The sequence below is a fragment of the Ochotona princeps genome, chromosome X (genome assembly GCF_030435755.1).
Source record: "Ochotona princeps isolate mOchPri1 chromosome X, mOchPri1.hap1, whole genome shotgun sequence".
Classification (NCBI taxonomy): Eukaryota; Metazoa; Chordata; class Mammalia; order Lagomorpha; family Ochotonidae; genus Ochotona; species Ochotona princeps.
The window spans coordinates 20,790,554-20,805,102 of NC_080865.1; the positions used below are offsets into that span (position 1 = coordinate 20,790,554).

The window sequence follows — 14,549 nt, forward strand, 5'->3', positions numbered from 1 at the left end:
TTCCATTGTTACTAGCAAGAAGATTCTTGTTTCATTCTTGTTTTTAAACCTGTATCTTTCTCCTAAAGTCCAGATATTATTCCCACTATTCTCAGGGTTCATATTTTTTTAATTTATAAATCGAAATATTTCCCAGGTTGTGTTCCAGCTTATTCTTTTACATATTTCCATACTAGAGTAACTTTCAACTTTAACCAATCAATATTTTTGCTTAGTAAATTTTCCACTTATTCTTTTGGTTACTTCTCATCTGTCCTATTTTCTCATGCTTATATTCACTTTTTGGGTACTCTGGATCCATCTTCTGAGTCAATTATTTTCACTTCTGCTTTGTTTTAAAAATTCTCCTTTATTTTTCAGGATGTTCTTCTGATTGTCCAGAATCCTTTAAATTTTTTTAAAGATTTATGTTTATTTTTATTGGAAAGTCAGATATACAGAAGGAGGAGAGACAGAGAGAAAGACCTTCCGTCTGATGATTCACTCCCCAAGTGGCCACAACGGCTGGTGCTAAGCCAATCCAAAGCCGGGAACCAGGAACCTCTTCCAGGTCTCCCACAGAGGTGCAGGGTCCCAAAGCTTTGGGCCATGCTCGACTGCTTTCCCAGGCCACAGGCAGGGAGCTGGATGGGAAGTGGAGCAGCTGGGATTAGAACCGGCATCCATATGGGATCCTGGTGTGTACAAGGTGAGGACTTTAGCTGCTAGGCCACACCACTGGGCCCCCATCCTTTAATTTTTAACCATGGACCACTGGTTTTCAAGTCAACTCTCTTGAACTTAAAAATCTAGGCACCAAGCTTTTCTGTGTTTAATGTTATAGTCCTAGTATTTCTCATTATTATTAAACATTCTTCTAGATTCCTAGGCTTGTTTATGTCCCTCATATTTCCTGAGATAGTTTGCTTTCTTTTTCTAATTGCCTAAGTCAAGGAGTATTAACATTTCTTACTAAATATGCAGTCCGTGTTTGGGTATTATGATATGTGGAGATTCAGAAGCAATAAAGAGAGTAGACTTTCTGTTTTTTTTAGTAAATTGGTACCCCTCCAGAAGAATTACACATGGAAAATTTTCCCTGATCACATAAACAATGATTGGACATAAGGGTGAAATCAATTACGTTGCATAGTCACTGTTCACTGAAGACTGAAAGAAGCAAACAAGCAGGTACTAGCTACAAATTACCCAAAGTACATGCTTGAAATAATCAGAATAATAAATTCCATCTCATACTTTTCCAGAGGTTCACTTGTCTTTCAAAGGTCATTGGCTTGTGATCTTTATATGTAATTATGTTTTATGTTCCTCCAGTTTCTTGCATTTGCCATGGTTTTTTTTTTTTTTTTGAGGATTTATTTGTTTTTTTTATTGTAAAGTCAGATATACAGACAGAAGAAGAGACAGAGAATGAGCATCCATCCCCTGGTTCACTCTCCATGTAACCACAATGGCCAGAGCTGAGCTGAGTCATTCCAATGCCAGCAGCCAAGAGCCTCCTGCAGGTCTCCCATGTTGATACATACAGTGTCTCAAGACTTTGTGCTATCCTCTGCTGCCTTGCCAGGCCAGAAGCAGGGAGCTGGATGGGAAGTCCAGCAGCAGGGACACAAACAAGCACCCAAATGGGATCCTAGTGGATGCAAGGAGAGGATTTAGCCACTAGACTTTTCCACTGGGCCTGCCATAATTATTTTGAGTGTCAGTTTATTCAGTTTAGGAGGGTGATACAAATATGTGTGCAAGATGATTTTTCTGTTTCTTTAGTATTTCAGTTTTGCACATCTGTATGTATATATATGCAAACAAGCACATGTGCCTAAATAAGCTTTGAAAATGAATATAAATTATATATAATTCACAGTATGTAAATATATTAACTTAATCAGATATTTCTAATATTGCCATTATGCAGATTTTTTGTTTGTTTGTGTTTGTTATAGATTTTTATGTGAATTCCAAAGTTACAGAGGGCATGGGGTAAAGAGAGAAAGATACAGATAGAGGCCTTCCAGAGGCTGTTTTACATCTCAAATGGCTGCAATGATCAGGGCTGTGCCAGGCTAAAGAAAGGATCCAGGACCACCTTCCCAGTCTCCTGCATGGACCACGAGTACTTGGACCGTCTTACCGCTGCCATAGCAGTGGTGGAGAAGTGGAGTTTGCAACACTTGAACTAACACTCCTATAGGATATTGGTGCTACATGTGGAAATTCAACCTGCAGCACCATAAAGCTTGCATGTGAATTAGTTAGCTTTGATAATAGTTACCTGCATACTAAACATCCTTCTGCGGAAAAACAGTGGTGTGGGAAACTGTCCCAAACAATATTTAGGTATTTGAAAAATTTATAAAGAAAGCACATTGGATCTTTTAGGCTAGTGTTCATCAGTAAAACTCTTTAGTGATGGATTTTTGAAATATATCTGCCCCTCTAAAACATCAGCTACTAGTTACTTACAACTATCCAGTACTTAAAATATGGTTAGCACGATGACATAATTAATTTTTAATTGTTTTAAAATTTAGATTTTATTAGTCATATTAGGTAGATGTAGATACATTCATTGTCACTCTCAATGCTAATCAGGGAAAAATATTCACAGTTTTTTATGTGTATGCCAGAGTTACAGAGGGAGAGGGAGAGAAGCAAAGAGTGGTACACACATATTCAGACATAAATACTGTTATCACAGTAATAGTGGCAACATTTTCTGAGATGCTTGATGATTTTTTAAATAATATTTTGAGTCTATTCTGCAGAATTCATTCAAGCCATAAGAAGTAGAAATTAATAGAGTGAATTATAATTTCAGATTGTAAGGACATTCCAGACTAACTTTTGAATGTTACTTCTATTTTCACATTGAATAGACACAAATATTATGTATTTGGGTTTATATGTGAACATATGAAGATATTCCTGTGCCTTTTATTCACAAGCTAATCTTTTGGGATAGTGAAAGTTTTATATGAATATTTTGGGAAGAGTTACTGAGTTAAGTGATTTCTTCACTACCACTCTTCGGAGTATATTGTCTGCTAACAGGCATGTGACCTCCCTGAAGAGGTTAAGATAATTATGTACCAAAATTGTGTGTATAACATAGCCTTAAATTATTATTTCTGTTCTAGCTCACAAATAGAGTAATGTTAATATCTGAGAGATTATTGAAGATGTAAAATTTCTGTGCTCAATAGCACTTACATAGCATGCTCTGAATGGGACATATGTGATGTGCTAAAATATAAAATACCTTTCAAATCTATATTAGTAAGGAATATATTAGAAAGTGAACAAAATATTCCCATTTGGATTCTTGAAATTTTAATCCATAACACATTTTACCACTACACACCTCAGTAATCTAACCAAATAGCTGTTTTTTATTTTATTTATTTAGTTATTTTATTTTATTTTTTAAGATTTATTTTATTTTTATTACAAAGTCAGATATACTGAGAGGAGGAGAGATAGAGAGGAAGTGGAGCTGCCGGGATTAGAACCAGCGGCCACATGGGATCAAGGCGAGGACCTTAGCCACTAGGCCACGCCGCCGAGCCCTATTTTATTTATTTTTTTAATATACATTTGGAGGGGGCAGACACAGTGGCATAGCAGGCTAAACCTCAGCACCGTGGTGCTGGTTTCTCATCTGGACACTGACTACTATACTTACAATCCAACTCTGTGCTCATGGCCTGAGAAAAAAAGTGGAGGATGGCCCAAGTCCTTGAGACCCTGCACCCACATGGGCTACCAAGAAGAATTTCCTGAGTCCCAGCTTTGGAACAGCTCAGGACCAGCTGTTGCGGCCATTTGCGGGGGTGGGGCAAACCAGCAGATGAAAGATTCTGTATAAAATCTGCCTTTCAAATAAACTAGGTATTTTGAAAGATGAGACTTTTGAACTGATATTTGTTTATATGTTCATTTACATGAGAAATCATAACTTTTTATGGAGTAAGTATTGTCCATGTGTCTTTGGTACATTTGTTTTGCATTGTAAGTTACCAAGGGCAAGTGCTTAAGTATTTTGCAGGTCATTCCTTACAAGGGAGACCATATATGTCCATACATACATGTTGATGCTCAGGTATTGACACTGTGGTGGGAAACAAGACCCTTTTTTCTTTCACTTCTTTCACAGGCCACCAAAGGTAGTGGCTAAATTCTACAAAGTTACTAACTTATGTTAATTAATGGAAAATCCTTATTAAAATGCAAATGTTGTCCTTTGCAGAATAACACATTAAGCCACTATAAGCCATTAACACATTTTTTGAGATTCAGTTTGTCAGCTTAATTAGATAGTAATTGAGCTTGGCCCTGAGGAGTTAGGTATACTCAGTGGTAGAGAAGGGAAGAATCAGAGTGAGGCAGGACACAGAGCAAGTTTGCCCAGACCTTAAGTACAGACCACTATGTGCACCTGGTCTCTGGAAGCTTGTCAAGCACAGGCAAATCCAGCTTCACTTGCTGAGTTGTCTTGTTTTTTTTTTTTTTTTTTTTTTTTTTTTTACTGCTAGCCTGCCATGTTCCAAAAATTCATTCTACTTAAATAAATGGTAATAAAGTATGATTTTCTGCAGTGTTTTACATTAATTATTTTATATGTTTGTCTGCTTTTATTATTTTATTTAACAGGGGAGTGGTAGAAATTATAAGCTTCACACAGTTTATTGACAGGCTATTTAATAATCATTCCAGGGTTGATATTCCTTTTTTTGTTTCATAGCTTCACATAAGCTGTTTTCTAGATGTTATAAAAGGAGAGATTAATCAGAAATTTCCATGAATCATAGAGTAAATACTCTCTCATTGCTATTTTCTCTATGCAGGGTAACAAACAATTCTTTTGCATACATTGGACTGATTATTCAAGGTCTCTCTATCCAGTACCTGAATTACAGTGTACAAATCTAACTATTGTCAGAATTCTGGTATTCCTGTGACATTTCAAAACAGTGAACATTGCACTCTAAATCCATAGTTATTTGTGCCATTATCTTGTTCTGGTTTTCCTTTTTCCTTTAGGTTTTATCATTTGAGGCTTTTGTTGTTGCTGTTTTTCTCCCAGTGACTCGACAGTGTATTATTGCAGTGGGTGTTACCAATTTTGCTTTTCCCATTTGCCTTTTTTCTACTTCTATCTATTAATGACACATTTATTATTTTAATGCACTGTTATAAGACAACTGAATTATTTTTGCCTAAGGAATTTGGGGAGTTGGAAAAAAAAAACTCTGCCCCAGATTATCTTTCTTACTTCCGGTTTGTCTTTTACCTATGAGAACCCACTCAAAGCTAATTATTTTGTATTGGATGTCCACACCTCTCAATACATATTATTTAAAATGGTCTTTTCAGAAAGTGAAACTGGTATGCATTAATGCTTTTTTAAATTTATTTTTATTACAAAGATATACAGAGAGGAGGAGAGATAGAGAGGAATATCTTCCGTCCGATAATTCACTCCCCAAGTGAGCGCAACGGCCAGTGCTGCACTGATCCGAAGCCAGGAACCAGGAACCTCTTTCAGGTCTCCTACAAAGGTGCAGGGTCCCAAAGCTTTGGGCCGTCCTCCACTGCTTTCCCAGGCCATAAGCAGGGAGCTGGATGGGAAGTGGAGCTGCTGGGATTAGAACCGGCACCCATATGGGATCCTGGCGCGTTCAAGGCGAGTACTTTAGCCGCTAGGCCATGCTGCCGGTCCCACATTAATGCTTTTTTATGTCATGATTCAGACCTTCATATCATGACTCACTTCAAATTATTAATAAATCTTTGCTGTAAAAATTTGGCACATATTCATCTTTCCTTGCAGTAAGACAATTACTCCATTAATATGTAATATTTTTCTAAAAAGTTTCATAAGTTTTCCTTTGAATGTGCCCACGTTTTTGTACACCATATCTACATAAGGTATATATGTACCATTTATTTATGTATCATATTTTTATGCAAGGTGATGTTGGTCTTCTTAATGTGACATATAGTATATTTTTGTATTGAGTTTTATTTACCTTATGACTCATGGTTGCCCAGTAACTACAGTGGACAGAAAATTTCTTTGACTTGTCAAATAAATGAAAATTGTATATTCTTTTTATTTATTTATTTATTTATTGTTTTTAATTCATTAATTACATTGTATTATGTGACACAGTTTCATAGGTGTATATTCTTTTGAGTACACAGCTACAAAGTTAAGTGAGCAGAAAGAACAAAATGAGTTACTGTGGCTATACCAATTCTTGCTAATGACGCATAATTAGCTATCATGATATAAGATAGTAAACACCATTAACAGAAGCAAGTTGAATTCAAAAGGTTAGTAAGGATTGTAACATCAGAATTCAGAGGAATATAATTATTCAAGACAAAGTTAATGAAATTCAAATTAAAAGATTTAATCTGATTTTGAGTGCATGAATTTTGCATAAAAAGGAGGAAATGAACATAATGCTTCTAATTACACTGACTTTTTTAATGTTTGAGATTTTTATTAAAGTCATTCAGTTGATATAGCTTATTCATTATAGATATGCATTTTTTTGACAAAAGAAAGTTTTTTTTAAAGATTTATTTATTTTTATTACAAAGCCAGATATACAGAGAGGAGGAGAGACAGAGAGGAAGATCTTCCGTCTGATGATTCACTCCCCCAGTGAGCGCAATGGCTGGTGCTGTGCCCATCTGGAGCCAGGAGCCAGGAACTTCCTCTAGGTCTCCCACGCGGGTGCAGGGTCCCAAGGCTTTGGGCTGTCCTCAACTGCTTTCCCAGGCCACAATCAGGGAGCTGAATGGGAAGTGGAGCTGCCAGGATTAGAACCAGCTCCCATATGGGATCCCAGTGCGTTCAAGGCGAGGACTTTAGCTACTAGGCCTCGCTGCCAGGCCCCGAAATAAAATATTTTTAAGTCAACTCCCATTATCAGACTCCATTTTGATTTAATTTTTGGCAGTTTCATGAATATTAAAATTGTGATAGACTATAGTTTAATATATTATTACATCTCAGAGAATGCAGTAATAACTGAAATTTTTCAAAATTTGTAAAAAAGCCTAGAAAATGAGGTACTAATTTCTTTGTTAGTTATGTCAAAAATTATTTTGGCCTCTATTTCTACTGGAAATTCACAGGTTCATCTCTTAGCTTCTCTGTTGAACTGATGTGTACCAGTTAAATTCTGTTAGTCAGGATTCCTGGGTGTTATGTATTAATAAATTCTGCAGTAGTTAACTCCTCATTAAGTATATTGAATGTTCATTAACCTTTTTGCTTTATTTATAAAATATAGCATAATCAGTGGCTATTGATAATTGTAATCAGTGGCATTTTAAGCAATTATGGGCATTTTAATTTTTTGTAGACGAGAAAATGAAGGGATTAATTATCAGTAGTTTGGCAGCATAAAAATTGCAAGGTCCTTCTAATTTAGATCTTTTATAAAACAAGATACTGTATCTTTTATTGCTCTCATCTGCTATTAATAGTTTAAATATTTCTGTTTTGGAGAATTTGTTCATACCATATCTTAATATTGAATGAATAGATTGTGGCAGTCTACTTATTTTTCCAAGTTGCTTTAAAACTTATCTCAGGCAGTCTTGAAGTAATTGTAATATGCATATTAATTGAACATTTCCTACCTGTCATGCTGTGCCTAATGTTTCTCTAAAGGGAATTACAATCATTGTTATTAAAAGCTTCTGTTTTAAAGGCATTTTTAACAATGATTTCTTGTACTAGATATAGAATTTGAATTATTTGAAAATTTCAGGATTTATATAGATTCTATACAATATAACCTGGAAAGAGATTTCTGCTGAAATGTAGGCTTTTTTATTCTCCTCACACATTGCTGAATATTGATTATGAGGAAAGAAATACATTAATCAATATGTAATAAAAAATTATGAGAGGCATGTGTGGTTAAGTAGAGAGCTTAAGTAATGAGAATTCTGAGGGTGGTGTGCTATTTTCTTAGAAGCTCTGTTGAGAACTTGATCTGTTGAGAGATCTTTCTTGCTTAGTTCTAACAGTCCAATCTTTAAACCAGTGTGGCTAGCCTAATAATTACTTAAGTAAACCTTGTTTTCCTCTATGCTAAACACAATATGATTAGGTAGAAACACAAAAGCAATGTAAGTTTCAGTTTCCAATTTTGTTTCAGGGCACTAAATTCAAATTAGTAGTTAAATTGGAGTGCAGTTTTAGTGCCTCTTTATTTGACCATTCAATGAATTTCTTTCTTGTATGTCATCAATAATAATTACATCTATGTGGTATCAATAGGACTTTTAGATTCTAAATATAGATTATGAAGGCCAAGAAAATTATATGTCAAAGAAGAAATAGCAAAAAGACTAGAAATAACTTTCACTCAATCTTCTATTTAGGAAAAATGAAGGCCTACAGAAAGTCCTGAAAAATATGACTAATAATTCGGATGCAACCTTTTTGGTTAGAAATCTAAATTAGAGAAAAACCACCATTTGTCTTTTAATCCAACTGTCTAAAACCACTGTTCTCGAAAAGCTTAGAGATATAAAATGTGTATGATTAAAAGCAAAAGTATTTGTACTATTATGTAAAAATATCATAAAACCTGCTTATTCTAGGTGTTGTAAAGTATAAACCTCAGGAGCTAATACAAGTGTGCATATAAGAGATTCAAACCTATTTTTTTTTTTGCTTATTTTATTTGAGTGGCATAGGTAGAGAGGAAGAGACAGAGAAATCTTCCAGCTGCTGGTTCACCACCCATCCCCCAACACACACACACACACACACACACACACACACACATATCAAATGGCCACAGTGTTATGGACTGGGCGAAGAAGAGCCAGGGACCAAGAGCTTTGTCTGGGTCTTCCATGTGGCTGCAGGGGCCCAGGACTAGGACTCCTTTTCTCAGGCTCATTAGTAGTGAGCTGGTTTCCAAGTAGAGCAGCTATGATTCAAGTCAGTGCCCAAATGGGATGCTGGCTTTGCAAGCAGCTTAACCAGTTATGACACATTTCTAGTACAAAACCAGATTTCTTTTTTTTTTTTTTTTTTTTTTTTTTTTATATATATTTATTATTTAACTTCAGTAATTACATTGTATTATGTGACACAATTACATAGATACTTGGGTTCTCCCCACCCCTCCCCAAACCCTCCCACCATGGTGGATTCCTCCACCTTGTTGCATAACCACAGCTCAAGTTCAGTTGAGATTCCCCCATTGCAAGCGTATACCAAACATAGAGTCCAGCATCTTATTGTCCAGTCAAGTCCAACGGCTTCTTAGGTATACCCTCTCTGGTCTGAAGACAGAGCCAGCAGAGCATCATCCCAGTCAGTTGAAAGCTCCAACATACCATCAGCACAAATTTACATCATTATGTAATTAATTGACATAGTAATGAGTAACCAATATGGTAAAAGTAAATGCGAGTTCTTAACCACCTTCTGTGACCACCTCATTGACATTTCAATTTTAGTTTATACACAACATATAACATTTCTTAATCTCAAAGGTTTGCTGAAAACAACAGTCACCACCTTAATTGGATGCATGAAAGTTCTAATAAATGCATTTGACTTATGCTATTAACCCTACTGCTTAGTGTTATGCTCAGTGTGTCAGTGGAAATTGCACTTTTTCAAACAGACCATTAGTTTATTTTCCTTTTGTTGGTGACATGTTTTGCTTGAAATGGAGAAATTGAGAATTTTAAAGTTTGTATTTACATATTGAATTATGTTTGTCTAACCCTAGCTCAAGTTTCTAATATCCTTGCAAATGTAAATAAGAAATACATAATCATTCCATTGGCCATAAAGAAATTTGTGACAAAATTTGGCTGAGATTTATACAGTAAGCCAAACTTTGCTGCAAATGGTGTGCCATTTTAAAACAAATTGTGCACTTGTGAATTTGCCATGTTGCCGGTAGATGAAACAACTCATATAGAACTATTTTATTTTTATATCATGTAAGCCTGAGTTAGTAATTCAAGGTGAGAGAATGTATCAAGAAATCCTAAGGTAACCCTCTTATACTTATTGTTCATCTTTGTAGTGATGCAGTCTGTGATCCCAAAACCCATATATTTAATTACATTACTGCAAAAAATAAATGCGGCCTAGTCATAATAAATGGCTGTGCTTGCATACTTATTGTCCAAACTTCCCCAGAGACCCTGCCACTGAAACCTTCTGCTGACCTCACCAAGAGGCAGGTGGCAGTTGATGAATTCCAAACAAAGTTACTGGGAGAATAATTTCAATTACTAGAGTTTTTCTGCCTATAGTGTAGACAGAAGAGTGCAGAGGTCATCCATCTTTCTGAATTTGTGTGCCAACCAGTATTTCTTTTTTGCTTTTATAAGGAACAGGGAAAAAGGCACTACTAAGAAACTTCGAAAGAACTCTAAGCTGCAAATGCTTATCTTTCCTAGCATTTGGAGCCCAGATAGGAAAGTGCAGATGTGAAAGGATTGGCTAGTGCTCTCTTAGATCTCAGGGCATGCTGAGCAGGACCTAATCATCTGACACCTTAATTAAGCAATAAATCAGCTTCAAAGAGAGAAGTCAATGTGTGGAAGTTGGAGGACAGGAATGCATAAGAAAAAGGTAATTACAAGAAAAAAGAACACACACACACACACACACACACACACGCACTGTATTGCTTCTTGTACTTCAGTCAGGTTCAGGGGGGAAAGTATCGTAAAGATTCCTTTGTTATAACAGATGTAGGATCACCCTGCCTAGCTTGAGAGGAAGCCTAGAATTCAAATTTAAAAGCCAGTTGCAAAAATAATTGTTTTCTTAGAGTAAACCTCCTATCCTCATGACCTCAGTCTTTCATTTTATAGTCATGGTGCTAACATGCGTAACTTGTGCTATGAAATGATTCCAACACTTTCTAGAAGAAGAAAGTATGGAAATAATAACCTTTTTACTAGTCTTATCATCATGGATGTTTAAACCCATTTTCAGCCCTCTGTCAGCTAGAGACTGGAACCTATGTAAGTTCGGTAGTAGACTTTTCATGGTTAGGAAGCTAAAAGAATTGTTCTTTTGTATATCTATACCAGCACACTGTTCGTGAAGAAACGATGGTAGTGATGACTGAAGACATGCCTTTGGAAATTTCTTATGTGCCTTCTACTTATCTGACTGAGATCACTCATGTCTCACAAGCCCTATCAGAAGTGGATCACCTTCTCAATGCTCCTGACCTCTCTGCTAAGGATTTTGAAGATCTCTTTAAACAGGAGGAGTCTCTAAAGGTAAAAGCAATGCACTTTCATTTAAATCTCTCAAAATGATCACATTGGTCATTGATAGTACTGCAACGATTTGCTTATATTGGTGAACACATTTTGACTTACACATAGAATTCTTGAGAACACTTCACAGTTAACTTTGGAAAAGGGAGACATATAATGGAGGAAATATTTGGTAGCGTTTTGTGTAGAATGTCTTGCTAAACAAAAACATGTGCAACAATAAGAGTTTGCATACTTACTGAGGGCAAAAAGAATAATCAAGAAAATAAGTTTCTTTCCCAAGCCAATGTATGAATTTCTTCTGTTCACAAGGGGACAAATTAGGTAAGAGTTGAAGTTTTTGTATTTTCCACTTATATAAATACAATTCTAACACAGTAGCAACACCTATAGAATAATATTTGGAATATAATTGAGTAGAAACCAATAAAATATTTTCTTTAAAACTACCAGCAAAAGCTTGTATCAAATCTAGGTTGTTTAAAAAAACAAGTTACTGAATTCTGAACTAAGATAAATCATGATGGGAAAACAAGCTATGCATTTTAGGATGCAGTGTTTGAAAATAAATGAATGTAGCATCAAGAAAATGTGCATAATAATGTGTGTCCCAAGATAATTTTAGTGATCATACATTTCATACTCAAAATGAAGTATCATAGTATAGCCAGAGCTTGGTATTTTCGAATGCAAAGAGTGTAAGACTGAAGACAGATGAATTTGCTATCAACAGTATATATTAGCTAAAGTATTTTATGACCTAAATGATTTCTTGGGAGCTCATTCTGTATTGCATGTTTGTCTGTGTAACTATAGAAATAGATAAAGCTATTTGTTTGTTTTGGAAATAGATATCGCAATATCTTGGGTGACTTGACTTTAATATCTTACATTATGCCAAATAAGCTGTAAAATTACACACTGAAATAAAATAACAGCTACAAGAATCTCTGGAACTTGTCCGTTCTTTTAAGGACAATGCTATTTCTTATTCCCTTTAAAGTAAATGCCAAATAGTGAAGAAGAGAAACCCAAGCAGTTGATCAAGGAAATATATCAGCATTCCTGTCATTTTTTGCATTAATCAGTCTTCCGTGCTAGCACGGTTTTTCAGTTCGTCTTTGCTATTCACCATGTATATCACTGCTAATCTGCTGGCATTCATTCCTTTCATGTTCATAGACACGAGTCAACAACAGTGACCCTGAACTTGTTAAGTTGCTCAGTATCTTCATACACATCTGACACTCAGAGTGTAGCCTTTAGCTACGCTCACAGTTAATAATTTGTTCATCCTGATATATTTCATGTTATGACTGACACAAATTATAATAGTACTGATTATTGTGGTTTACAAGAAGGTATTATTGCAGGTTGGATTTAACTGAATTACTGAATCCTTACAAGGTAGGTTTTAATTCCTTCTCTCTGGCAGCAACTCTCCTATAGAAAGCAAATGGCCTTGCTACCTTTATGGGCTTTCTGAAGGGTGCTAGTTTTGAGCTCAGTCTTTTCAATTAATATTTATTTCCTCATAAAGACATTTACCATTGTCATTATCTCATAGTAAAAGTAGAAAAGCAGTACATAAATTGTACAGCTGCTGGTTGGAAAGATTTGAAATTAAATTGTGGTTGATTTTATTCCTGACATATTTTCACGAATCGAATTAAACATCTTATAGGGTCATGCTGCTCTGGTTTAACAGAAATATTTCTTGAAAATGTAATATAACACAAATATTGTATAAGAAGTTAAAATTAGTTCCTGCACAAAATATTACTAAAATAGCACATGTGGCTTCAGCAGAGTATTGAATTTGGAAGCTACATAATCATTTTGAAGGAAACTATGCAGTTTTATGTCTACTTCTATATTGAAATTATAATAACTATTATAATCCTACTTAAATTATATATTATAATCCTACTTAATTTGATTTTATATATATATATATATATATATATATATATATATATAATAATCCTACTTAAATTGATTGCATAGTATTTTACTTTTCATTTCCCTAATAGAGGAGTGGCAGATACTAACTTTAGTTACTGTCAGCTCACACATATATGTGGGGGATAGGGGGCACAAGAGAAAAGAAGGGAGAGAGAGAGAAAGAAAACTTTCATTAGTTGGATCACTCCCAAATTACGACAGCCAAGGCTGGAATTGGCCAAAGCCAAGATTCGGAAGTCTCTCCAAGTTTCCCACGTGGATGACAGGAATCCAAACATTTAGGACATAATCTGCTACCTCTTCTGGAAACAGAAATGGTGCTTGAACCCAGGCACTCCTTGTATTGGATGTGGGCACCACACTGTCAGCTTAACCAGCTGCACAATACCCACCACAGCTTTGTTTTGTATTTTCCCCATATATCTCTTTTGTAAGTATTCATTTTTCTTCCTCCTAGTATTTGATCAGAGAAGTAGTTGTCCTACTTTAAAATTTACCTTTGTTGCATGTACTTTCAAAATTCATTCTTCTTATCATTCTCCCAGTAACGCTATTTTGGGAATCCACATCATGTGAATTCTGGAAGGCAAAAGCATCTATGTTATAGCTTACAAATGAGGCTGGTAGAAAGTTGGAGGTTACAATTAAGTGTGAAGAGGTTTTCCTTCTGTTCATGAACCATTGAAACTGTGCTCCAACCAATTAAGATGACACAGGATTGTTGATCTATGATGTATACACATGTATTGGTTATGCAAAGCAAATGTATCATACTATAGAGAACCATTTGGCCAAAACATGTACTTGTGCTTAGAAGGATTTTCAAATGTGGACCAAAAGCCATGCGGAAAAAAAAATAAATAAAAAAAATCAGTTTAACATAGAATAGCTGGAAATAAATTAAAATTTTCAGAAGCTCAAGAAAAACATAATTAACAGGTACTTTAATTCCCCTTTTTTATTAATAAGTCTTTGATATATCATGAATAGAGCCCCATTGCTATATAGAATGTGAAGAATGTAAGAATTGGATGTATAAAAGGCACTACCTGTCGCCGCCCTGCAGCAACACTAAAATGACGAGGAATCTTGAGGGCCTGGAAAAAATAGGAACCGCCACAGCAACCGGCACACACACACCAAACGAACACACACACAAACGAACGAACGAAAAGCTGAACCAAAAGGAAGGCGAACGAACGAAAAGGGGCAGGCGGACCAAAAGGGAGAGACAAAGGAAAAAGCCAAACAAAAGGGTTTATTGCCGAAAGCGGGCTGCTTATGTA

General features: G+C 35.5%; 1 protein-coding gene across 5 annotated transcripts in view; it reads left to right on the forward strand.

Annotated features, from left to right (window-relative positions):
• DMD (dystrophin) overlaps positions 1-14,549 on the forward strand; it is a 1,951,117-nt gene that overhangs the window by 808,331 nt on the left and 1,128,237 nt on the right. For all 5 annotated transcript variants that reach the window (XM_058659083.1, XM_058659078.1, XM_058659079.1 and 2 more), the window contains one exon: positions 11,104-11,298. In XM_058659083.1, the coding sequence (XP_058515066.1) occupies positions 11,104-11,298 (195 nt within the window). The remainder of the gene's footprint in view (positions 1-11,103; positions 11,299-14,549) is intronic.